Genomic DNA, 25,014 nt, shown 5'->3' on the forward strand with positions numbered 1-25,014 from the left:
TTTCACAGAGCTGGAACTGTGATGTGTGACCCTGGGGCAGTCTTGTGTCTGCCACACAGAACAGGTGGCTGAGAAATCTGTTCTTCCCAGGAAGAGAGAGAGGCAGACACAGAGAGAAGCAGAGACGTGACGCAGAGCACCCGCAGCTCCCGGGGCTTCCTGCTCTCACTTCCATGCTTACCCAGCCATGTTCCTGTCTTGGATTCTGAGACGCCTGCATCTTTACCATCAGGCCCCTCTTTCTGCTTAAGCTTGGGTTAGTTCCTACTGCTGGAAACCCTAAGAGTCCTAATACAGCGACGAGTAGACAGGTTTACTGAAGTCCTGCTGTCCTTCACTTTGAAACATGCTCTTTCAACGCGTGCTCCAGGGACAAACCTTCCTTCACTTGCCTTTGCCGCCGTCAGGGTGAGCGTGTTGGTGCTCCACGCACCTGAGTGTCGCAGTCTCCACGACCCCACTCGGCCCCTCCCCCAGACCCTTCCCCGCTTCCCTAGATTCCTCTTCACTCTCTGTCCTGGAACGAAAAGCTAACAAAGAAACACAGGGAGGCTGGGAGTATAATGTAACTATGCCTGAGGCTTAGGAACAGACACTGGGCTCATTAGCCCAAACCTCCCAGGGATCTGAGAGAACATCTCTTCAGATCCTGTTGAGGTGCAGTTCCTCTGTGCAGCCCGACTTATTCTGGAGGCCATACAGGGGATAAGGCCACCCCTGTTTCAGGGACCCCGACACTCCAGTGCCAGCTGTGCCCTTCGCCCCCGTTCCCTGTGGCCTCGGCCACAGTGGGCTCTGTGGGATGTACACAAAGCCACCGCTGCAGAAATGACAGCTTCAAGAGATCACTACTCTGACCTGAAAGTCACAACCTGGGGTCTTCAGACAGAAGCCCCTTCCTGCGGACGGGATCATTCACAGAAAGTAGGTGGAGACGCCTGACCCCTAGGAAGCCTTGCAGGGACTCCTAAGGAGATAACCAGGCCCTAAACCAGCCAGCTGACAACTGTCAATACAGCTGCTGTTTTACCCAAGGGTTAAACTAAAAATAATCTGACACCTTACCACAGCATGCCTGCCCGGTTCTGCTGTGCAGATGCCAAAACACAGGCCGCTGCTGTACTTCCAGCAATTCAAGGTCTGAGGGCATCAGGAGGGATGCAGAGACTTGAGTGTGAGCATCGGCCAGGAAGGCACCCGCCCGGCGCTCGCTTAAGGGGCTAAGGCCTCGTCTTTCTGTACTAGCGACTTACTCGGTCTCTTGAGAGGAAGTGTGCAAAGGGAGTCGGGTGTGGTGTTGGCTTCTTTCCAACGATATCTGGTAATTATGCTTCTTAGGTATCTTATTTGCATCACTGATAGATCTTGTTCATATTTTTTGTAACCCTTACTAGACCAAGAGATCCTTAATGGCAAGAATCACATCTTCATCTTTATCCATCTCTCTATCTCTATGACCAAACAAGGCCTGGAAATTTAGAAAGCTCTCAGTAAAACATTTATTAGATGAAAGAGTAAATGAACAGCTGAAGAAATAGCAACAATCCCACCTTATGAGGAGGGTCTGGGAAGGCTTCTTAAAGGATGTAATGGTTGGCCTGAGTCTTCAAGGAGTCATCAGAGTTGGTAAAGCAGAAAGATGGAGAGAGGAGAGTGAATGTTTCAGGCATTTGAAATTCCCATCAAGGAAATTAAAAATGGTTCAATATGGCATGGGGTGAGAAGAGGAGGATGAAGCTGAAAAGAGGGGAAGGGCCAGAAGGACCTCATACACTGCTGCAGAGTTTGAATTTTGTTTTAGAGGTGATGGCAATCGTGAAAAGACTTTCAGTAGAAGAGGAACATAATGAGATTTTCTTATAGAAAGGTTTTTTGGCAGCAACGGATGGTAACTGACGGCAGGGATGGAGATGGGGTTTCAGAGATGAGCTAAGACGCCTTCAGTCAACGATTCAGGGGAGGGGTGATGAAGGTCTGACCTATGGCTGATAAGGCCTACGCCTGTCCTCCTGCTCCCACTGTCAGCTGTTCGTCACCAACACTGCCAGGTCCTCCCTCAGGAGCTGGGCCTGGGGGTGCTGAGCAGAAACAGAAAATGCCAACCACAGCAGTGCTTCACAAACACTTTTATCTTAGTTGGGTCCCCCCAAAAGGCAAAGTGGCATTTTCCAGAAGGTCCACAGGCAGAACCTCTCCCCCAAAACCAGAACTGAATGACTTGCTGATGCCACGTCTTTGGGCCACCTCACTTCTCTCAGCAGTTACTGTGCCCACCTGCCACCCTGTCCTTTTTCAGCAAGCAAATAAAAAAGAAGAGGCACAGGAGACGAGGAAGGTGGTCAGGGAGCAAGGGGGACGGCGGGGACCCTTCATTCACCTCAGTCGTGAATGGAAACGGGGACCTGAAGCTGTCGCAAGAAGGGCAGAAGCTCCAGACCAGGACTCAGATTTCACACAGGTGATGTAGGGTGGAGGGAAACACGTCCGCGGATATTCGCTCAGCTTATTCACGGACGAGGACCAGCTCTCCCTTCACTCTCTAGCACTCCTGATGGGAGTTAGAAGGAGCAAACCCTTCTCCTAGGACCTCGGTTCTCAACCTTGGCTAGGCAGCAGAATTAACTGATGATAAAAAAAATGCTGATGCCTGAATCATACATAAGAGATTCTAATTTAGTTGGTCTAGGATGTGGTCCTGGAATTGGTCCTTTTATAGAATTTCCTGGGTGATCTGAATGTACAGACAGGCTGAGAACCATTGCTCTAGACCCGGAGTCAGCAAAGTTTTTCTCTAGAAGGCCAGAGAGTAAAAGTTTTAGGCTTCGTGGGCACATGGTCATGTTGCAACTACTCTACTCCGCTGTTGTAGGGTGAGAGTACTACAGACAGTATGTAGATGAGCGTGTTCTAATAAAGCTTTATTTACAGAAACAGACAGTGGGCTGGACCTGGCTCATGAGCCGTGATCTACTGACCCTTGCTCTAGGAGCACTCTCCAGAGGACGGCCAGGGCAGTTGGGCTGCTGAAGTGGGTATGGACAAAATAGGAAAAATATTCTAGTCTAAAAGGCATTGGAAGAATGTTCTAATTTTATGTTAATACAATGAGATATGTTTCTAAGTTCCATTTCATAAAATGCTTGGCTCTTCTGGGAGAGTGAAGTTTTGATAGCTGAGAAAAATTTACTTTACCACCCTGCAGGAGCTGTCTGTTAATAATGACACTGTGAGGAGCAACTTTACACCTAAAATCTGCCAACAAAAGGTGTGATTTAAAGTCTTGGTTCAACTTAAGGCAAAGCTGTCAGGCTGGGTCTGGGGAGTGAGAGAAGAAGAAAGAAGCAGACTGACTTCCATCCTCCTCCATGCTGTGTGACTTCTTAGGGAGACCCTGTGTGGTTTTCATGTTTTGAAGAAAAAAATCCAATAAGGTATAAAGAAGAAAAAAATAATAACCTGCAATGGTGAATGGAAGGATTAGAGGTGAAAGACACTTCAACTTAGAACATAAATCAGGACAGAAAACATTAAAACTCAAATGAGAAAAGGCCCTTACAAGGTCAGAGAGGTCAACCGGTGGGCTGCGAGTTTATTCGTTCTCCAGTTTCCTAGAATTCAGCCACGAGCCTACGTTTCGTTGTGAATTCTACATGGAGAACCAGTTTTAATTTATACTATCACTTTATTCTGGAGAAATCCAGAGAAGGCAAAGACACTAGAAAACAGAGCTTTTGCCTAACCACCCAGTTTCTCTCCCACCGTCACTCTACGGAAGATTACTCGGACGACAGAGGCCGCACGCGCGCTCCCGCTGGTCAAGGGTGGGCGAGCGGCGTGGGCGTGCAGCCCTCACCTTTATCCTGTCGATGTTGGCCTCCATCTTCAGCTGCTCCACCAGCTTCCTGGCTTGTGCAATGCTGGCGGTGTTGTTGCTGGCCATCGGGGCGCTGGGTGGGTTGTTCAGACGCACTAGGAAGGAAGACAAGGAGTAAGTGGGCATCAGAGAACTCACGGGCTGCCAAGCGTGCAGGTTCATCATAACGGGGGCCTCAGAAGAGTGGCTGCAGTCAGCCACACACACCCTCCAGCCTTCCACACCCCGATCTAGGACCACGTCTCACTGGCAGGCAGACCAGGAGATGAGGTTTGCTTTTCTGCCTCCCCCACCCTCCGCCCTCCCATCCCTTCTTCAGGGAAAAGAATAATGTTTACCAAATCAGGTAGAAGATGTGCTGCCACATGAAGAAAGCAAGTTATTAAAGTCATCTTCATTTAGGAAACAAGTTCAAAATGGTAAGGGTGACAGAATTCGTGATTACTGTTGTTATTTATTGGGTGGTGCTGTTGTCAGCTACAGTGTTCAGCGTCCTCAGAGGGAAAGGGAGCAGATGGAGGGATGGTAGACTGCATGGTCCTTCAGGACCAACGACACCAGGTGGACAGTGTTCTCTCGAGGGGCTCAGATGCCAACTTTCTGGTCAACTGTAACCACCTAGGCCTATCATACTGCAGAGATGCTGCAAAGGGAGATGTGGCTTTTCAGTGTCATTTATTCAGCACTGGTTTAACAGTCATTTCCACTCTATTTGAAACGTGGCTTGATTTACAATTCTTCACTTTACTCACAGTTCTTTGGGAACACATCTGTAATGTCAAGGGAGAAGGACTGCCACGTCTAAATGGTTAATTACATCAGTGAGTTCACCAGTGGTGTTCCCAATTAAGCACAGCAGACTTATTACACTTATAAACATGGAAATGGAACACAAAGGTTTAGGGAGCGGAGCTCTGTACCTATGTGGACTGCGAGATGGTTTCTCTGCCCCTGGCTCTGCCAGACCTCCCCCCATGCATGCCCCACCCTCCTCAAGTCCTATCTCAGTCCATTTCTCTTCTCATTCTTTCCTGATCCACCCTCTCACTGTATTCTTGTTGTTCATCTTGGAAAGTATCCTATTTTATTTTTGGCCCATTTCCCCCACATTCTGATCAGGTCTCGCTCCACGTCAAGGTGCCATATGCTGTTTCAGGGCCCCCTGTGTAAATGTGCCCCTCAAGTCACTGACCCAAGAGTGAAGCAGCTTCTGAGAGCTGCAAGTTAACCAGAGTGCGTGACCCACGAAGCATTAACGCACTGCGTTAGTCAATACTAGTCGGATCTTGTTCTGAACACACTGCATTAAAAATTTCGACTTCTGCTAGCTTTGGGGAACATCTTTATCTAGGGGTAAAGTAGGATCAGGTCACCATCCCAAAAAGGCAAGAGACATAGAAAAACTGGGGAAGGAAGAATAACCCATAATAAGTTCAGTACATAGATTTTTACTTATCCAGTAAAATCAAGAAACAACTTTTATCTCAATTACAAAAAAAGCAAAAGTCTATAAATTATCTCCTTTGGTTCTTATTTCTTGATATCTAGCTCTTCAAGACAAAAGAAGAAATTATGTATAACTCTCTCTAAACAAAGAGGCCCCTTCACAGAGTGTTATTTTATAAAGAATACTGCAAAATAAGCCACCTCACCAGCATTTACAGTATAAATTGGAAGATAATTAACTCTTCCGTCAACTTGTTTTCAAAGGGTTTGGAGACAATAAATTGAGAAGAAAGACTGAAGGGATTTTTGAAGCCACAAAGATTCTGAACCCTATTTTCACTTGCTTGAAGATGAGGGAGGGATCTTGCGTGTGCAAACGAAAAATGAAAAGAGCTATGATTCACCAGCACGGTCGGGACCCCACCGTCTCAGCCCCAAATCAGACAAACATCTAACAGCCTGGCAAGACTTCTCAGGGCCCAGATGGGGTGCTAACTTACCCAACAGGGCAGCCTAGCAGCCTAACTTTGATTCATCCAAAGTTGGAGCAGCCACGATCTACAAGCGCCTGGACATTGTTCTGTGAAGCTAACGCTTCTTCCAAACCAGAACTTCCCCCACTAGAATAGAGATTATCAGAATTATCAAATCCTCATTGCTCCTGAGGGAGTGTCGGGAGTCTGGCCAGCTGTTCTGCCCTTGAATCTCAACCAGATCGCACGGTAACCTGTGGCAGAGACCACAGCTTGCCTCCAAATACCCCTTCTCCTCTTCTTCATTAGTAATAACAACGTTTTTCTTTGTTTTGTGTGTGTGTGTGTGTGAGGAGATCAGCCCTGTGCTAACATCTGCCAATCCTCCTCTTTTTTTGCTGAGGAAGACTGGCCCTGGGCTGACATCCGTGCCCATCTTCCTCCACTTTATATGGGACGCCGCCACAGCACGGCTTGCCAAGCAGTGCGTCAGTGCACACCCGGGATCCGAACAGGCGAACTCGGGGCCGCCACAACGGAGCGTGCTCACTTAACCGCTTGTGCCACCGGGCCAGCCCCAACAATGTTTTTCTCTTTAACAGAGACTCCAAGAACCTTGAATTTTAGCTGGGCATATTTTGCTGAAAGATACATTCCCCAGCCTCCCTGTCAGCTCAGTATAGTTATACGACTAAGTTTTGGCCAATGTGACATAAGCAGAGTGTCCTTGAAGGGAAGGGTGTGCCCTTTGCCTCCCCATCCTCCTGTCACTGGCTTAGAAGGCAGCGTGTTGACCACAGAGCTCCATCTTGAACATCCAGGCTACTCTCCAGGGGGAGCAGGAAGATCTGGGTCCTTACTGACACGTGGAGCCTCCACCCAGCTGTGAACTGGCTCCCATCTATGTGGAGAGAAATATGCACCTCTCTTGTTTACACCACCATTATTAAGGGTTTCTGTGCCATTGACCAACAGATCTGCCATTAACTGATTAGATGACCCACTGTTTTCCTCTGAGTGCCTAGGAAAGTCCATGTCCTAAAGCCTGTTCATGTTCCCTGGGAAAAGCTGTGGCCGTGCTGAGGAGACTGAAGTAGAAAGTGCATGCATTTTCCATTGCTGCTGTAAGACGTTAGCACAAATTCAGTAACAAACAATGGAAATCGATTATCCTCCAGTTCTGGAGGTCAGAAGTGGGCAGTGGGACTCATGGGGCTAAACTCAAGGTGTGGGCAGGGCCACATTCCTTCTGCAGGCTCCGTGGGAGAACGTTTCCTGCCCTCTTCTAGCTTCTAGAGGTGGCCTGCGTGCCTTGGCTCTTGGCTTTTTCCTTCATCTTCAAAGCCAACAAAGGTGAGTTGAGTCCTTCTCACGTCACGTCACTCTGCCCTTTTCTGGGGTTTCATCTCCCTCTGATTCTCCCCTGCCCGCTTCGTCCACTTTGAAGAACCTTGTGACCACACCGGGCCCAGATGATCCAGGATAACCTCCCTACCTTAAGGTCTGCTGATTAGCAACCTTAATTCCCCTTTGCCATGTAACGTAACATATTCACAGGTTCCAGGAATGGGGACATGGACATCTTTGGGGGCCTTTTCTACCCACCATGGAAGGAGACCTCTGTGCAGGCAGAGAAGGGAAGTGAGGAGGTGGGGAGTTGATGGGAGAAGTAGACGGATGGGGCAGGATGCAGGTCTAGAAATGTTGGGGAGAGAACACATTTGAAACCTAAATGGACTTGAGAGAAAAAGTAAACACGGGCTTTCATTTGTGCTCCTAGTTTTAGGAAGATACGTCCTGAATGTTCTTGTTTTACCATGTGACCCAACAGAGTCTAGTGCCACTTTTAGAATCACTTAGTACATTTTCCTCTTTTTCACATCTACCTGCTTTCCCATAAAATCAACCAAGAAAACCCCCTCCTAAAGACTGGAAGAATTGTTGAGTCCTGGACCAGTGTTCCAAAGAGGTATGTGTTTTCCTAAAAAGTGACCATGGAAAATAAGAAAAAGTTAGACTATCTTCTAAGTTTGAGGTTTTTGGACAATGCATTACACACACACACATCTTACAAAACTGAAACTCTGTAATCATCAAACAATAACTCCCATTCTTTCCTCCCCTAGCCCTGGAAATCACCATTGTACTTTTTGTCTCTACGACTTTGATTACTCTAGGGACCTAACAGAAGTGGAATCCTATAGTATTTGTCTTTACATGAGTGGCTTATTCTCTGAGCATAATGTCCTTAAGGTTCATCCATTTTGCAGCTTGGGCCAGGATTTCCTTCCTTTTTAAGGTTGAATAATATTCCATTGTATGTAAAGATCACACTTTGCTTATCCATTCATCTATCGATGGACACTAGGGTTGCTTTCCTGTTTTCGCTACTGTGAATAATGCTGCTGTGAACATGGTGTACAAATACCTCTTCAAGACTCTGCTTTCAATTCTTTTCGGTATATACCCAGGACTGGAATTGCTGGATCATATGGCTTTCTATTTTTAATTTTTTGAGGAACAGCAGTACTGTTTTCCACAGTGGCTGTACCATTTTACGTTCTCACCAAAAGTGCAGAAGGGTTCCAATTTCTCCTCATCCTCACCAACACTTATTATTTTCTGTTTTTTTGATAGTAGTTATCTTACTGGGTGTGAGGTGGCATCTCACTGTGGTTTTGATTTGCATTTCCCTGATGATTAGTGACACTGAACATCTTTTCATGTGCTTATTGGCCATAGCATATCTTCTTTGGAGAAACATCTATTCAAGTCCTTTGCCCATTTTTGAATCAGATTTTTTGTTGTTGAGTTTTACGAGTTCTCTATCTATTCTGGATGTTAATCCCTCATCAGATATATGGTTTGCAAATTTTCTCCCATTCTGTGGGATGCCTTTTCACTCTTTTGATAATGTGCTTTGATGCACAAAATTTATAAATTTTCATGAAGTCCTATTTGTCTATTTTTTCTTTTGTTGCCTGTGCCTTTGGTGACATATCCAAGAAATCATTGCCAAATCCAATGTCATGAAGCTTTTCCCCATGGTTTATTCTGAGAGTTTTAAAGTTTCAGCTGTTACATTTATGTCTTTGATCCATTTTGAGTTAATTTTTGTATACGGTAAAGGGTAAGAGTCGAATTTCATTCTTTTGCATGTGGATATCTAGTTTTCCCAACACCATTTGTTGAAAAGATTGTCTCTTCTCTATTGTATTTTCTCTGTTGAGTGGTCTTTTCACCCTTGTTGAAAATCATTGTACATGTGAGGGTTCATTTCTGGGCTCTCTATTCTGTTCTATTGATCTATGCCTGCCTTTATGCCAGTACCACACTTGTTGAATTACTGTAGCCTTGTAGTAAGTTTTGAAATCATAAAGCATGAGTCCTCAGCTTGTTCTTTTTCATAATTGTTTTGGCTATTCAGGGTCCCTTGAGATTCCATATGAATTTTAGGATAATTTTTCTATTTTTACAAAAAATGTTGCTGGGACTTTGATAGGGCTTGCATTGAATCTGTAAGATTGCTTTGGGTAGTACTGACATTTTAACAATATTAAGTCTCCCAATACATGCACACAGGATGTCTTTCCATTTTTATTTATGTCTTTTTAAATTTCTTTCAGCAATGTTTTGTAGTTTTCATTGTATAAGTCTTTTATCTCCTTGCTTAAGTTAATTCCTAGGTATTTTATTCCTTTTGATGATATTGTAAATGGAATTGTTTTCTTAATTTCCCTTTCTGATTGTTGATTGTTAGCATATAGAAATGCTACACCACTGGTTCTTAAGAGGGGAGAGGAAATCTTTTGCCTTCCATCCCTACCTGAGTGGAGAGTAATTGCATGCAATGGAAGATGCTGTTGAGGAAAGGGTCGCACCTGTGAACATAGTGGGGCCACGAAAAAGGGCTGACAGGGTCCCGTCAGACGCTTAGGCAGCTCGACAGGGAAGCACAGACACACATCAGATATTCTTTGTAATGCTCCTGCTTCACTTTAAATGTAACCCAAATTGGGCAGAAATTACCTTTTTAGGGGCAAGTAAACAATTTGAGTACACTAACCGCTGAGATAGATAAAAGAAAAAGTAAAATTCTGCTGAAAAGATCAGGTAGACAAAGCTTTGAAACGCATCCACCTCCTTAAAAAAGCCAAAAACCTGTTAGTTAAAAAGAGAGGGTGATTCGCTTCTACACTTGCTCCCCTCCCCCCGCCTTCGCACTGCCTTGTGATGCTCTGGAGTTACCTTTGCAGGGGCCCAGCTTGGCCCTGGAGCCACCAGAGGGCCACTCAGGAGATGCGCCCAGCTCTACCTCTTCTAGAAATCAGTGGGGCAGAGGGAAACAGAGTCTGGTTCTCTTGGGGAGACTCTGGATTCCCAAGCTCACTTCTGGGTTCTCGGAACATCTCTGGGAGTCGGCGGGGGTGACGATCAAAGGTTGGCTAGTGCTGGAGGAACACTCTGGTCCAGCGAGCTGTCCTTAGCCCAGCAGCTGGTCACAGCTGTCAAGTACGGGGTCATCTGGCATGGAATATGGATGGTTACACATCTCTGAATTTATCAGAGAACTGTAATGCTGCAGATTAATTCTTTCAGAATTCTACAGTCAAAATCTCTACTTGAAATTTGAACAATCTACCCTCTGGAAATTCCAAATGGGATTACATCTATTCTCCAAGCCCCACAGTAGACTCACTGGTGGTGGTTCTCAACCAGGAGAAGTGCGGCCCCTCAGGAGGTGTCTGGAAACGTGTGGGGTGGTCTGGGTTTTGACAACAACTCGGGGGAGCTACTGGCATTTAGTGAGCAGAGGTAGAAACTCTAATACCCTGCAGAGCGCCAGGCAGCAGTGAAGTGTGCTGCTCCAAAGGCCTGTGGAACCCTCAATGGGAAAGACACTGAAAAAACAGCCATGGATTCACGTGAGAAACCTGCTCAGAGACAGCGCTCCATGAGCAAGGGCTCAGCTGACGGGGCTTTTATATTATGTCTCGTGATCCTGTTACTTCCCAGTGATGAGTAAGTGTTACGTGCTCATAGTTCTCATTAGCATTATGACGCTTCATGGATATTTGGTCTCTGCTTATTTAAAAGAGAGCACAGTCTCTTTCTTCAATGTGCTGGTGGAATGAGATGGTGCCGGGTTATCTCTGCCAGTAGCACAAAGAACACAAACAACAAAAACCCTCAGAACAAGCACAGCTCGTGTGTGAGGGATTGGCGGGACTCTGCAAGAATGTCCTCGGGATCCCACCTGAATTCCAAACTCAAGAATAATGCACAAGGCTTTTTATTCTTTTCACCAGATGAGAGGAGCACCCCCCCAACATGAGAGATGGGCCTCTCATAGAAAAATAGCCATTAGATGAGTTTTCTTTTACTAAAAATACACCCAGCATTTTAATTTCTTTCAGGAGGAACTTTTCCGTTAAGAAACCATACATTTTCTTGTCGTTTAGGCTTGGGAGTAAACACACAACTCTTTATTTCTGTGGCACACGGATAAATAAATGTTTTGACAATGGGATCTTTGCCTTAGAGAGTGTAGGTTAATTGTGGAGGATTCTCTTCTTTTCATGCCCTAATGGTGGTTTTTAAGCATGGCATCCAGCCAGCTTCCCTATGGCTTTTCATGTTAATTACAACCGTGTGTTTCCCAGACTGTGTTTGGATATTTGCAGGAGGAGCTGAGGGGGATAATTTATTTGTTTTGTATATTACCAGGTTAGGATTACACTGGCAATAAAACACACAATTCTAGGTCTAGAAAACAAATTAGAGGTTTACAGTCTCCAGTCACTTGGTGATATCCTCATTATTCTCGTTTGTCAGTTAGCTGTATCCTGGTGAGTGGTGTTAGCTGCTTGTGAATGGGGACTAATTTCAAACTTTTCCACCTTAGGATTTTTCAGAGCTTCAACAGCTCGTCATTGAGTTCAGCTCAGTCTTTTCGGCACTCGTGTTTTTATGATCTCTGCTCTAATTTATTCCACAGCATGTAAGCATGCCGTTGTCAAACTGATTAGATTGTCTATACTAAGAGCACAGTTAATACCCATTCCTGTGAAGGGCCATCACAGTCAGAACACAGTGAATTTATGAGTCGTAGCTGCCAAGCGAAGCAAATAATAGTTGTAACAGCCTGCCAGGTGTCAGGCATCTCTTTCTATTACCAGTTGGCCACTCTGACCTGAAAATGCCAAAATGGCACATTTCACTCTCTACTAATCAGCAAACACTGATTTCCTTGGTTCTCCAGCCACTAGAACATTTTAAATCAATAAGGGACTTATCTGCGAGCTTGCTGCTTCTCCCGCACCTCTTTCGAGCCCAGGGCATCAGGGCTGGACCCACCTGTGCCCTCACTCCCCCCAGTCACGTGTGTCAACACTGGGGATGCACAAAGATGTCTGCAGGTGTCACAACGTCCTGGTTTCCTCACTGGCGTTTGCTCATTTCTGAGCAGCAGTGTGGAGGTTGGAGGCAGGGAATAAAACAGGAGATGAGACTAGAGTGAGTGGGGACAGGGAGAGGTCAGGTAGGGTGTGTCCATGGAAGCTTGGAGGCAGGGGGTGTGGGACAGTGTGGGGCTCCATATTGGACTCCACAGGGCACTGGTTGGTATTTGAAGAGGGGAGAGGAGGAGGGGGGAAAGGAGCCGGGAAGGGAACCCGGGCAAGGGAGGGGAGGCACAGGAAGACATCCTCCCCTGGGGAAACTCGGGAAGGTCGCAGGTGCCAGAACGTGGAGAGCTGGACAAGAGGATGCTGGCTAAGGTGAAGGATGGATTTGTGAACAAAACACAACGGCAGCCCTCTAAGCACCTCCCCGCCCTCCCCTCGCCCCTCCTCATCTTCTATTGCTCCTTATTTCCGGGAATTCAACTTTATAGGCCACAGCTCTGTTCTTTCACCAGAGGCCCAGGAACTCATACTAAAAATGAATCTTAGCTTATAAACCAAGGGCTTGCCACGTGCCAGGAACTGGGCCACGTGCTTTAAAGCATCACCTATTCAATCCTCATGTCAGAGAGTCAGCGGTCACCCCGCTGGAGGACAGTGAGGCTGGACTGAGTCAAAACTCAGAGACAAGGGTGTTCCTGAAGCTCCAGGAAAGATGCCCTTCCAGCCCTTCTCAATTCATGTTTCCAGAAGCATCTGAAACATGCCCCTGTAATCTGGGGACTGTGGTATATGTTGGGCCATTGTCCCAAACATAATGGCAATTTTTCCGGTCTTTGCAGCTACAGGGAGAACTAATGTGGGTGGGGTCAGTGTGGGAGCTGCACCCAGGGAAGTGCTGTGGGGCCACCAGGACCAGAACGAGCCCAGGGAGCAATGCGGCAACGGGAGGCACTCTCCGTGATTTTGCTGGGATGCCGCCACTCACCCAACGGGAGAAAGACAAGATGTCTGCTTCCCCTCAAGTCAGCACGTGCAGGTGGAGAGCAGGACTCCACACAGCCCCCCTCCCTCGGGCAGAAACCCTCATCTGGGAGGACAGCTCTGCTTCCCAGTACCAGCGCCCCTCGAGATGCAGCCTTCCTCTTGCTGGCTTCTCCGAACGACCTTGACAGAAACACAGCCCCTGAAAAATGTTGACTCAAAGTCGTGGGTTTCACACTTTGTAAAATGAAACAAGAAGGAACAGGCCATATTGCAAACTAAAAATGACATGTCAGCTTTTTGTTTTCTCTGAGCCTTGGACGAGGAAACGGCCTGTCTCCGCAAACGGGAGCTGGCACTCTTGGACACAGACGGACTTGGCTCACACCCAAGAAAAAAGATGAGTGTTCTGTACGGTGTACGCTGGATTTTCTTTCTTTTTTTTGCTATGGAAGCCTAGACCATGAACCAGTCGGGTTCCAACAAAGGAGAAAAACTGAGCCTGTTTCCATAGAATGGCTCCATACCCACCTGAGACCTGACACTCCCCAACCGCACGCGGGATCTGACGGCAGCAGCCTTCTGCCTCCTTGCAGGAAGGTATCTACTGGTTAATTAATTTCTTTGAAAAAAGCCACTGCTTCACCCTAAAGCCTCAGTGGATCTCAAGCACGAGGCAACCCCTGGCGTCCGGGAGACTTGCCCATCACTCATTGTCACAGCTCTGACAGCTCTGAGGGCCGAGGGCTTACAGAGTGCTCACCCCGGAGAGCTGCCGCCAGCCCCTCCATGCAGGACCTCCTCGGTTCAGGCTTGCTGCATCACTGTGTGCTCTGGGGCGTTCCGGGTGACGCAGCCCACAGAAGGCGCAGGGCGCGAAACAGGCCCTAAGGGGCGGTGGACCTGGATTCTCGTCCATTCCAACATCCCAGCTGTTCTAAGTGGGAAAAGCATGGGTCTTGCTGGGCCTCAGTGGCTCAGCTGTGAAGTGGGGATGAGGACTCCAGGATCACACCTGTGCCTGATGTTTGACAGTACGTTGTGAATTATGGGGGCTACGCAAGGAGCAGGCCTGCATGGAGAACGACCAGCACCGTTTATTGGCGGCTGCTAAACTCGGGGACCACATTAGATACTTAATCTCCAGTCCTCACGACAGGGCCTGAGAGAGGCGAAGGGAAGAATCTGTGATCTGACCAACGGCGACTCTGTGAGGGGAGAACCTGCCAATGAGCGAGAACTCACTAACAATCCAAAGGGGTAAAAACCTTGTTTGGGGGGAGACTGGGTAAATCTTCCCATCCAACTGTGAAATTTCTCACAATTTCGACCAGGAGCTGCGCCCCAGGAGCAGGTGCACGCACTCAGTGAGTTTCCGAGGAAACCAGCCACGTGCGGATGTGTGAGCCTGTGGCCACCTCAGGGGCTCTGGGAAGGCACTTTCTCTCACTGGGGTTTCTGGAGGGAAAGGCTCATGTCCACATGTAGTGTTTGTAAAGGTTTTCTGTGGCCAGAGAACGCACCTGCAAGCCTAGCACCTGAGGCTCCTGCCTCCCCGCAGGCCTGTCTCCCGGACGTCAAGTCACAGACACCGCCTTTCCATCAGCATACCCCTGTCCACCACCCCACACCAGCCCTGATCTTCAGCCAAACCAGCCTGTTCTCTAGCCCCACACAGCTCGTGCCGCGGCGGCCCCGGTGCTGGCAGATCTCCCACCCCTCACGCACGCCCATGTCTGACAGCCCGGCTCAGGCCTCTCTTCCTGGGCAGCCTTCCTCAGCGACCACGGCGACCTCCTCAGACCCACAAGCCCACAGCCCAGGAGCCAGTGCTCCTATATTCCAAGCCATTTCTCTGGCTTAAAAAAAAATTGGGGGCCCGCCCAATGACGTAGTGGTTAAGTTCGTGTGCTCCACTTCAGTTGCTCGGGGTTCAAAGGTTCGGATCCCGGGCACGGACCAACGCACTGCTCATCAAGCCATGCTGTGGCAAGCGTCCCACATATAAAGTAGAGGAAGAGGGGCACGGATGTTAGCCCAGGGCCAATCTTCCTCAGCAAAAAGAGGAGGATCGGCAATAGATGTTAGGTCAGGGCTAAAAATTGCATGATGACTGGTATTATTAATTATTATCATTTTGTCCAGCTGTTCCTCCCATAAATGTTTATTACATTATAAACTGTCAATCTGTCTCCAAAATTGCTCTAAGCTGTCTGTCTTCACTGGTTAAACAGGCTAAGCGAGGTTTCAGCACTGGCGAGCACTGCTGTTTCCCATCCGCAGTGCTGTGACGCCCCTGGCTGGGCCGCCCTGGAGGCTGCTTTCTCCTTTGGGCCTGCGGTCAGATGCCAAGTCTCCTCCTGGCCGCTGTCTAAAGTGCCTAGTCCAGCCCCTGTCCCTCTCCAGCACATCACTCTGTTTATAGCCCTCCATGCATTACAGGAATCTGAAGTTTAAATTAATTTATTTACCATCAGTCTCTCTCCTCCCCCGAACGTAAACTAAGAGAAAGGCCTGTCTGTCCTGGTCACAGCAGTGCTCGATGAACGCTTGTTAAATGGAGAAAGTCCTCCAGGGCACCGGCACCAGCCTCTGTGCGTTAGAGGCTTCAGTCAGTGTCCGCCGCTGCCGAGGACAGAGGACCCGGCACGCAGCACTGTCCACGCCCCTCTCCGTGGCCCCACCACACCTGCTCCTGGGCACAGACTGCTCACAATGGCTTTTGTTCCGTAGCGAATGGGCTCACGGAGCTTGTCCCCCAAAGGGCACCTCCCGACTCTAATTACATCTCATCTGATCTTCTCGTTTCCCCATATTCTTGGGGCAAAGGGGACGCTCAAGACTGGTGCTCCTTCTCCCCTCTTCCTGTTTCCCAGCTACTGGCAAGAAAGGCACAGCTCCCCAAGTAGCCAGACGCAGGCTGGTTGTTTTTGGCAGCATAGAAACCATCAGAATTTCTCCCAGTTACAAAGTTACAGACACGGTGTCTGAAAGTGTAAACATCAGTCGGATGCTGACAGTGCCTCTGTGGCGCTGGCCTCACGTCGTCCCCGGGACCAACCCATGACCACTCGTGTCAGACAGAACCCAGAGTGAGGCCACAGCCCCCGAAAACGCAGCAGGGGGCCTCATCCGTCCTTTATTAGCTTAGGGTCAAGGGCAGCAGGGAGCACATTTTTCCTCAATTCTCCTAAAAGAATTGTTTTTTTCTTATGAAAGAAATACATAGCCAACATTGGAAAGCTGAAAGACACAGATTCAGAAAACAAAAGTCTATTATTCTACCACCAACAGACAATCAAGTTAACTTTCACAGTAACTTCTCACCGACGTGGACTGCTCGTTCTTTTGTGGGGAATATCCCGCTGGGAAGATAATATTAACTAACATACATGATCATTTGCCGGGCCCTGCATAAATGCTGACCTTCTGAGATGTGTTCTCATGATCTATGCTGCAAGATTTATCCCTTCCCCCAACACCCTTAAGAGAAGGAAGTTATTTAAATTTTTACCCATTACTCAAGTGTCCAATTTTATATCACATCTTTTAAGGCCATTACACATCTCTGATATGTAGTAAAGAGCCATTTTTTATTCTTTTAATCAAGTTGTTTTTAAAAATACTGGTCTAGCTGCATAAAATAAATTGCCAACGTCTCTCTGATTATAAAGACTGAATAGGGGAAAAATGTAAGAAATTAAAGGTGACGGGACAGGTAACTTTTTCTTTTACTTTGCCCCTAAGTGAGGCATAGACAAACATCATCCACACTGATCCAGAAACACCCTGGGCTGGAGGAGCGCTGTGGAAGGTGCTCTCCAGGGAACAGCTGTCTGTGTGTGTCTCCAACCACCTCCAAAGGGTGAGAGAAACTTGCCTGAAACGTTGGCCTGGGGACCAGGAGGTCATCTTACAGATGCTTTTTTTTTTTTGCTGAGGAAGATCAGCCCTGAGCTCACATCTGCGCCAACCTCCCCTATTTTGTATGTGCGTCGCCGCCACAGCATGGCTGATGGGTGGTGTAGGTCCGCACCTGGGATCTGAACCTGCCACCGAAGCGGAATGTACCAAACTTAATACTATGGCATGGGGCCGGCCCCAGATGCTTTTTTTAAGTCAGTTTTATCAAGGTATAGTTCATTTACATGAAAATTCACTCTTTTCTAGTGTGCTGGTGAAAGGCTCGACAATGGTGTGCATGTGTCCCAAAACCACCTCCACTGCAGACACCATTCTCAGGAGCCATTTAACCATTGCTGCTCACTGCCTGCTTTTCCAGCCGGGCTCAGAGAATGAACACTTCTGATAGGGACGTGTTCGGAGAAAGCAAAGGCTGTGACCTTGACTGACCTCACTTCATACACCATGGAGTTATCAAACCTCAGAGGGGAGCAGGACCCAGAAATTATCTTGCAGAACTGTCTATCTGAAACAGAAATCTTATAATCACTGACTTAATGCACTTCAATAACTTGTGACACAGGTTTAGAAAATACATCTAAATGTGCAGAGCCCAGAATGCCACTGTGTTTATTGAACAAGTTTGTTCAGTCCTGGCAGCCCCCAGGGCTCAGGAAAGGAGGGCCCCTCCAGGAAAAGGTGGAGGATTTTCCAGGAATGAGCAAGTTAGAAAATGCCTCCCCTGCAAACGTATGCCGCTAACCCTAAAGAGAGGCTGAATATGAGACATTTGAAACCCACTGAACCAAGATCCTCACTTCATAGATTAAAAAACTCAAGGGCCAGAGTGATTAAGTGAATTGCTATAGAAAATGTCGCTATACCCCAGTGGCGGAACCAAGGACTTAATCCCAGGTCTAGGACACTGGTTAGCTGCACTTTGCACTGTTTCCTGAGTATTTCTAACATTTTGTGACTTCCTGAATTGGAAACATTACTTAGGTCCAGGTTTCTCACTAAGCTGTCTCTTCTCCCCCCAAAGTGTGGTCACTACGAGAGAGACTCTATGAGGAGAAGGGGGAGCTGGGAGCCAGAGACATCCAAGTGCTGCCCCACTCTCTCTGCTGACCCCTCAGACCCCACGGTGATCACCACCCAGCGCTGAGGCGCTCGCATCTATTGAGACGAGAGGAACTGGGCTTGATTGTCTCACCTTAGCTGTTTTTTTGTACTATTTTTGCAAAGCATGTAAATAGCCAGCAAATTTGACTACAAAGGTGCCCTGATTAGTGAGTGAATAGTATTTGTTCAGCAGATCTCTGTACTTTATTTTATTTTTTTATTTTTTGGTGAGTTGGATTGTCCCTGAGCTAACATCTGCGCCAGTCTTCCTCTATTGTGTACGTGGGATGCCGCCGCAGCATAGCTTGATGAGCAGTGTGTAGGTCTGCACCCAGGATCTGAACCTGCAAGCCATGGGCCACTGAAGCAGAGCATGCAAACGTAACCACTATGCCACTGGGCTGGCCCCTCTCTGCACTTCAATACAACAGGTTTAATGTGGTGTGGAAGGAGAATCTTGTGCAGGAATTTTTTAGAGGACACCCTTTTTAATACATGTGGTGACTTTTGGTGGAAATGTAAAGGGAAAGACAGGGGCATGAAGCAGCGGAGCCATGAGGATGCTTAATGAGCTGACACTCACGGCACGCCAAGGTCCTGAACCAACGTTCACGAAGGAAATTTGAGACTCAGCGTGGGGTAATACAGAGAGAGCTGAATTCTGAGGCTGGAGGACTGGACTCAAGTTTCAACTTTGCTGAGTGATCACAGATAAATCATCTCATCCCTCTGAGCCTCAGTTTCCCCTCCTGTAAAATGAGAGGATTGAGGTGGATGATTGCTTGATTCTTTCCTAGTTCTTTTTGCTAGTTGTTCAAGACATGCTAGCATAGTTTCTTCCTTGTCACTGTATCATTGAATCCTGCGGCTCTGGGACTCTCTCAACATAGCGACGTTTCAGCCCAAAATTAAGTGTCCACAGAAAGTGGATAAAAATGCAGAAAAGTCCTAAGACCAAGAGGACCCCAGCTGGTTGAAAGGAGGATTTCAAGATTTCCATTCCCTCATGTCATTTCCTGTCTGTCCAGATCACTCCCACTGCACCCTAAGAATTTAGGACACCAATCCATTGAGCCTGCTGCCTTTTCACTGTCCCTCAAAACCCTCATGTCCTCACATGCCGCCATACCAGGCCGAGATTCCACAGTGTCATGTGGTCACTCCCTTTAAACTCACAGCAGCTCTGCCTCTTTCTCCCTCGACCACACCAGCCGATAAAATGCTCAACCCTGGTTGAATCCAACTCTGAATCTCAAATAGCTCAAGAGCATTGAGCCAACACCCAACACAACCACAAATTCACAGACATGAACTTCAAGTGGGTCCTTAGTGCTGAATAGCTTTTCTTCCACATTTCCTTAGTCTGCTTCCAAGGACTTTTTTCACACCTTTTCCTCTCTCCTCAAACCTCTAATACCTCCTCTCTCCCCATGCTCATCCTTAGCTGGTGACCTTGCTTCTTATTTCACTGAGAAAATAGCAGCACTCAGAGGAGAACGCTCATATTCCCCCACCACCAACCCCAACCACATCTGGGTTACCTGCATCTGCACTTCTCTGCTTATAAACTCTGCCTTCTCTCTCTGGGGACAATGAACTGCCTGTGTCCTGTATTTTTATATCTTGGGGAGGAGCCTCGTCACTGCAACACTGGCTCCCATCTGCTCTTATCCACTAAGGGACTTGATCCTTGCCCTTTTTTCTCATTTTCTTCTGCATCATCAATTTTCCTTTCCTCTTTTTGGAGCAGTACCATTAGCATATAAACACGTTAAAACGTCTCCCATCTTGAGAAAAACAACAACAATACCTGTCCCTTGACTCTGCGTGGCCTCCCCATTTTTCTGCTTTCCCTCACTGACCACTTGGAAGACTTGTCCAGCCTCACCATAGCCACCTCTCTTCCCCCAGTTCTTGCTTGCACTCACTCCAAATGGCTTTCCCCCCCAACTGCTCTACAGAAATGACATTTGTCTCAGTCACCAGCAGGTCCAGCTTCCAGTTTGCCAAATGCAGTGGTCACGTCTCAGTCCTCATCTTACTTGACCTCTGCCTCAGTTTGCTGTGGCTGCTGCAACAAATTACCACAAACTTCGTGGCTTAAAATAAGAGAAATTTATTCTCTCACAGTTCTGGAAGCTAGAAGTTCAAAATCACTTCTACTGAGTGGAAATCAAGGTGTCGGCAGGGTCATGCTCCCCCAGGACTCTCTAGGGAAGAATCCATTTCTTGCCTCTTCCACCTTCTGGTGTCTGCCAACACTCCTTGACTTGTGGCCACATCCCTCCAATCTCTGCCTCTGTGGTCACAGTGCCTCCTCCTCTTCTGTGTGTCATCTCGTCTGCCTCTCTCTTATAAGGATATTTATTATCGGATTGAGGGCCCACCAGAATAATCTAGGATAATGATTCCATGTCAAGAATCTTAACTTAATCACATCTGCAAAGACTCTTTACCCTTAACAGGTAAAGAGATTCCAGGGATTCGGACCTGATATCTTTGGGGGCATTATCCAGCTGCCATAACCTTCTGGCAGCATTTAACAGTGGACTGCTCCCTGCTCCTTAAATACTTGCTTCACCTGACTTCAGGGATGCTGCTCTTTCCTGATCAATTGATTCATTCACTCATAATTGTGGTAAAAGACACATAAAATAAAATTTACCATCTTAACCCTCTGTAAGTGTACAGTTCAGCAGTGCTAACTGTATTCACATTGTTGTGCCACAGATCTCTAGAACTTCTTTATCTTGCAAAACTGAAACTCTATGCCCATTGAACAACTCCTCATTTTCCCCTCTCCCCAGCCCCTGGCAACCACAATTCTACTTTCCGTTTCTATGAGTTTGACTACTTTAGATATGTCATGTCAAGTGGAACCATACAGCATTTGTCTTTTTGTGACTGGCTTATTACATTTAGCATAACGTCCTCAAGGTTCATCCATGTTGTAGCATGTGACAAGATTTCCTCCTTTTTTTTTCTTTTTTTTGTGAGGAAGATTAGCCCTGAGCTGACATCTGATGCCAATCCTCCTCTTTTTGCTGAGGAAGATTGGCCCTGGGCTAACATCCCTGCCCATCTTCCTCTACTTCATATGGAATGCCGCCACAGCATGGCTTGACAAGCGGTGCATCAGTGTGCACCCGGGATCTGAACCTGCAAACCCCGGGCTGCTGAAGCGGAGTGCATGTGCTTAACCACTGCGCCACTGGGCCGGCACCAGGATTTCTTTCTTTTTTAAGGCTAAGTAATATTCCATTGTGTGTATAGACCACATTTGTTTATCCATTCATCCATCGATGGACTCTTGAGTTGCTTCCACCTCTTGGCTATTGTGAATAACGCTGCTATGAACATGGATGTACAAATATCTCTTCAAGATCCTGCTTTCAATTTTTTGGATGTATACTCAGAAATGGGATTGCTGGGTCATATGGTAGTTCTATTTTTAACTTTTTGAGAAACCTCCATACTGTTTTCCACAGCAGCTGCGCCATTTTACATTCCCACCAACAGTGCACAAGGGTTCCAATTTCTCCATCCCCTTGTCAACACTTATTTTCTGTCTTTCTTGATTCTTGTCTCACTTTCCTGTCCACTCCTCCTCAGTCTCCCTTCTTGGTTTGTTCATCTCCTTGATCCCAAAGTCTCAATGTGTTTGCACTTTTCTGTGTTTACACGCCCCTCCGGCCCCCATGATCTCATTCAGACCCACAGCTATAAATACCATCACTTTGCTTACGTCTCTCAAATTTCTATCTCAATTGCCAGTCTCGTCTCTGAACTCCAGACCCATATATCCAACTACCTATGCAACCTCCCCACGTGAATGGGCATCTCAGACCGGATATGTCCCAAACCAAATTCTTATTTTCTCCCCCAAACCTGCTCCCCCGGCAGTCTTCCTCGTGGCGGTCAGTGGCAGCTCCCTTCTTCTGGATGCTCAGATTAAAAACTTTGAGGACATGCCTGCTGCTTCTTTGTTTCTATCTCACCTCCAATCCACCTGCAGATCCTTGAACTCCTCCTTCAAAATATACCCAGAATCTGACCCCCTTCTCCCTCCCACTGCTACCATACTGGCTAGACACCTTTATTTCTTGCTTGAGCTTTTCAGTGTTATCCCATCTTCCCTGACTTTGCCCTTCTCCTTTCGGTCTATTCTTCATGTAGCAACCAGAGTGTCTGTCAATAAAAGGTATGTGGGAATGATGTTGGTCCTCTGCTTATAACTCCCCAGCACTTCCCACCTCACTCAGAGTAGCAGCTCAGTCCTTTACATGGTCCCTAAGAGCTGAATGACTTCATCTCCCACCGCCTCGTCTTGTTCACTCTATGGGCAGCTATCCAGGGCCTCCTTGCTGTTTCCTGGACGTGGCAAGCATACTCCTGTCCCAGGGCCTTTGCACCTCCAACCCCTCTGTTTGGAATGCTCTTCTTATAGTTCACCCCTCCCTTTATTCAGGTGTCTGCTCAAACACCAACTTATCAGAGGCCTTTGCTGGCCTCCTGAGAAAGCACCCTCCTTCCTACTCATCTCATCCCCTAACCTGGTTTTGTGTCCTTGCTTAGCCCTTATCACCACCTGAGGTATTTCATCTTTATTTATTTATTTTTACTGCCTGTATTGCCTACTAAAATATAAGCTCCATGAGCACAGAGAATTAGTCTGTTTTGATCATTGCTGAACCACTGGTCCCTCGAACAGTGCCTGGCTCACAGCAGGCTTTCAATAACTGCTTGTAGAATGAATGAATGAATGAATGAGGCACCTATGACACCTTTACCAAAGAGTCATTTCCCAGAAGGGGGTTTGCTTCCACTGATCATTTGTAGATGGGCCTTGAGAGCTCTGCACTCAGGAACTTGAAAAGAGACCTTACAGGAAGTTAGCTTTCAAACCCTCTAAACACTGCCCCTACCTGTAGGTCACGGGTTGGATGCTGACTTCTAAGCGATACTCCTGAGGCGTATTGTTCCATTTAATTTGGGGCCATCCATATAGAAAGATAAGTACAACAGTGGAAGGTTACCTTCAAGAACCCATAGCATATTTTCCACTGTTTTGGGGGAACACCTCTGAGGCAAACCAGAAACAGATTTGCAGATGAAGAAACAATAGAGAGATCAGGTGACCCGGCCAAGGTCATAGACAGTGACTACAAGCCAATTCTTGTGTCTGAGAACTGGTACTTTCACTAGAAAACCCCAGATAAGAGAATCCCTTTTCTTACTAGGTCCTTCCTGTGGAAACGACTAGTTCCCTCCAGTAAGTAGGGCCAAGAGTGGAGCTCACAGCCAGAATCATTTTGCTTTTGGGGATGATGGATTAGTCAGGCTCATGGCTCCTGTGTCCCCATCACCAAGGAACACAGCAGGACGGGGCTGAACAAGCATTTTGTGGTCCTGGATTAAGCACAACTGACCGTGCTGAAGAGGAATGAGTGTTCAGACCGTATCTGTGCAGTGTGCCAGCACCAAAGGAAGAACACGCAGCGTTGGACGAGCAGGTCGTGCCTGGTCAGAGCGTCATTCGCTTGGCTGAGGGTTACGTACAGCTACGTACAGGATCATGTACAGTGTCACACAGGCTGAGGCTGAAATGAATGGGCCACTTCTCAGACGTGGGGTGACTGGTCGTCTGTATAGAAAATTATTCTGGAATTTCTAGAGATAGATGCTTTCATTACTGCTGAGTTTGAAAAGTTTGAAATTAGGATGATACATTTTCTCTGGCTGATGAGAACAGATAATATCATCCAGCAAATAGTTTTCCAGAGGCATTGAATCTCCTATAAAAATTTTCATTTATCTGTCAAACTGACATCAGAGCCGCCTACATCCATTACTACCCCAGCCTCTTCTCTCAATGCCAGCCTCACATCCTCCTTGTGTTTTCCACCCTACCGAGCATAGAAGGATGGAGAGAGTCCCTGTGGCAAGCGGATTAAGTCTTCTCTTACCCTAGAGAATATTTCCATGAAAATCAAACCAAAATTGAGTAGAAAAGAAAGGTAGACATAGTGTTCGTTTGCACACTTGGATCTCCACTAGCCTCATACCCAATTACTTGTGCTCTGGGCACAGAACGCTGATATTTACGACTAATGGTTGGTATTCTCTCTTTACCTCCTGCCTTCGTGGTGGAGCAGATTCTGCCAGAGCTGCTCGGGAATTCTGTGCTCTGTGGATACTCACACTCAGAAAGCCTGTGAATTCTCAGCACGCTCACGGCCTTCTACTTCTTTGGCAACTGTCAGGTGGGCCACGCAGTTATGAATGGCAACCACCATTGGGAGGCAGAGAGAAACGGGGTGAACAGACACCGTCAGTGGCCTCGTGACAGCAGCTGCTTAAACTATGGGACAGGAAACAGCAAACAGCCCTGTATCCAAGCCAGCTCACTGGCCGGGCCTGTCCTTCAGGTGACTCCTGAAGCAAATGAGCCCAATTCATTTCAGAATCTAAATAATACTCTGACGTTAGAGTCATTTGAAATTGCTAGGATTTGGTCCTAAAAACTCTAATGTCACTAATCCCACTTGCTTGTGAAATGCTTCTGATTCCTAAGAGTTCCACATATACACAAGTGACAGGACAGAATCTTTAATAAAAGTTTTTTAAAATTGCTAAGTTATGTTCTGGTGAGGGCAGAGAGTACAAGACTTACAAGGGACGATGGTTCAGCTCACACCAGTCACCGTGACGGCACACAGTGTGGCACAAGGCAGAGCCCAGCAGGAACTTCAGAGGAGACTCGATGTCTCCACGAGTGTTTTGGTGTCACAACAAAACCTCAGATTCC

At 47.2% G+C, this 25,014-nt stretch overlaps 1 protein-coding gene across 7 annotated transcripts in view; it reads right to left on the reverse strand.

Annotated features, from left to right (window-relative positions):
- GNG2 (G protein subunit gamma 2) overlaps nucleotides 1–25,014 on the reverse strand; it is a 110,556-nt gene that overhangs the window by 20,748 nt on the left and 64,794 nt on the right. For all 7 annotated transcript variants that reach the window (XM_087421558.1, XM_087421586.1, XM_087421577.1 and 4 more), the window contains one exon: nucleotides 3,854–3,969. In XM_087421558.1, coding sequence (XP_087277684.1) covers nucleotides 3,854–3,940 — 87 coding nt within the window. In that variant the 5' untranslated portion in view covers nucleotides 3,941–3,969. The remainder of the gene's footprint in view (nucleotides 1–3,853; nucleotides 3,970–25,014) is intronic.

This window comes from Ceratotherium simum, chromosome 3, assembly GCF_057802395.1.
Source record: "Ceratotherium simum simum isolate JZ-2026a chromosome 3, ASM5780239v1, whole genome shotgun sequence".
Classification (NCBI taxonomy): Eukaryota; Metazoa; Chordata; class Mammalia; order Perissodactyla; family Rhinocerotidae; genus Ceratotherium; species Ceratotherium simum.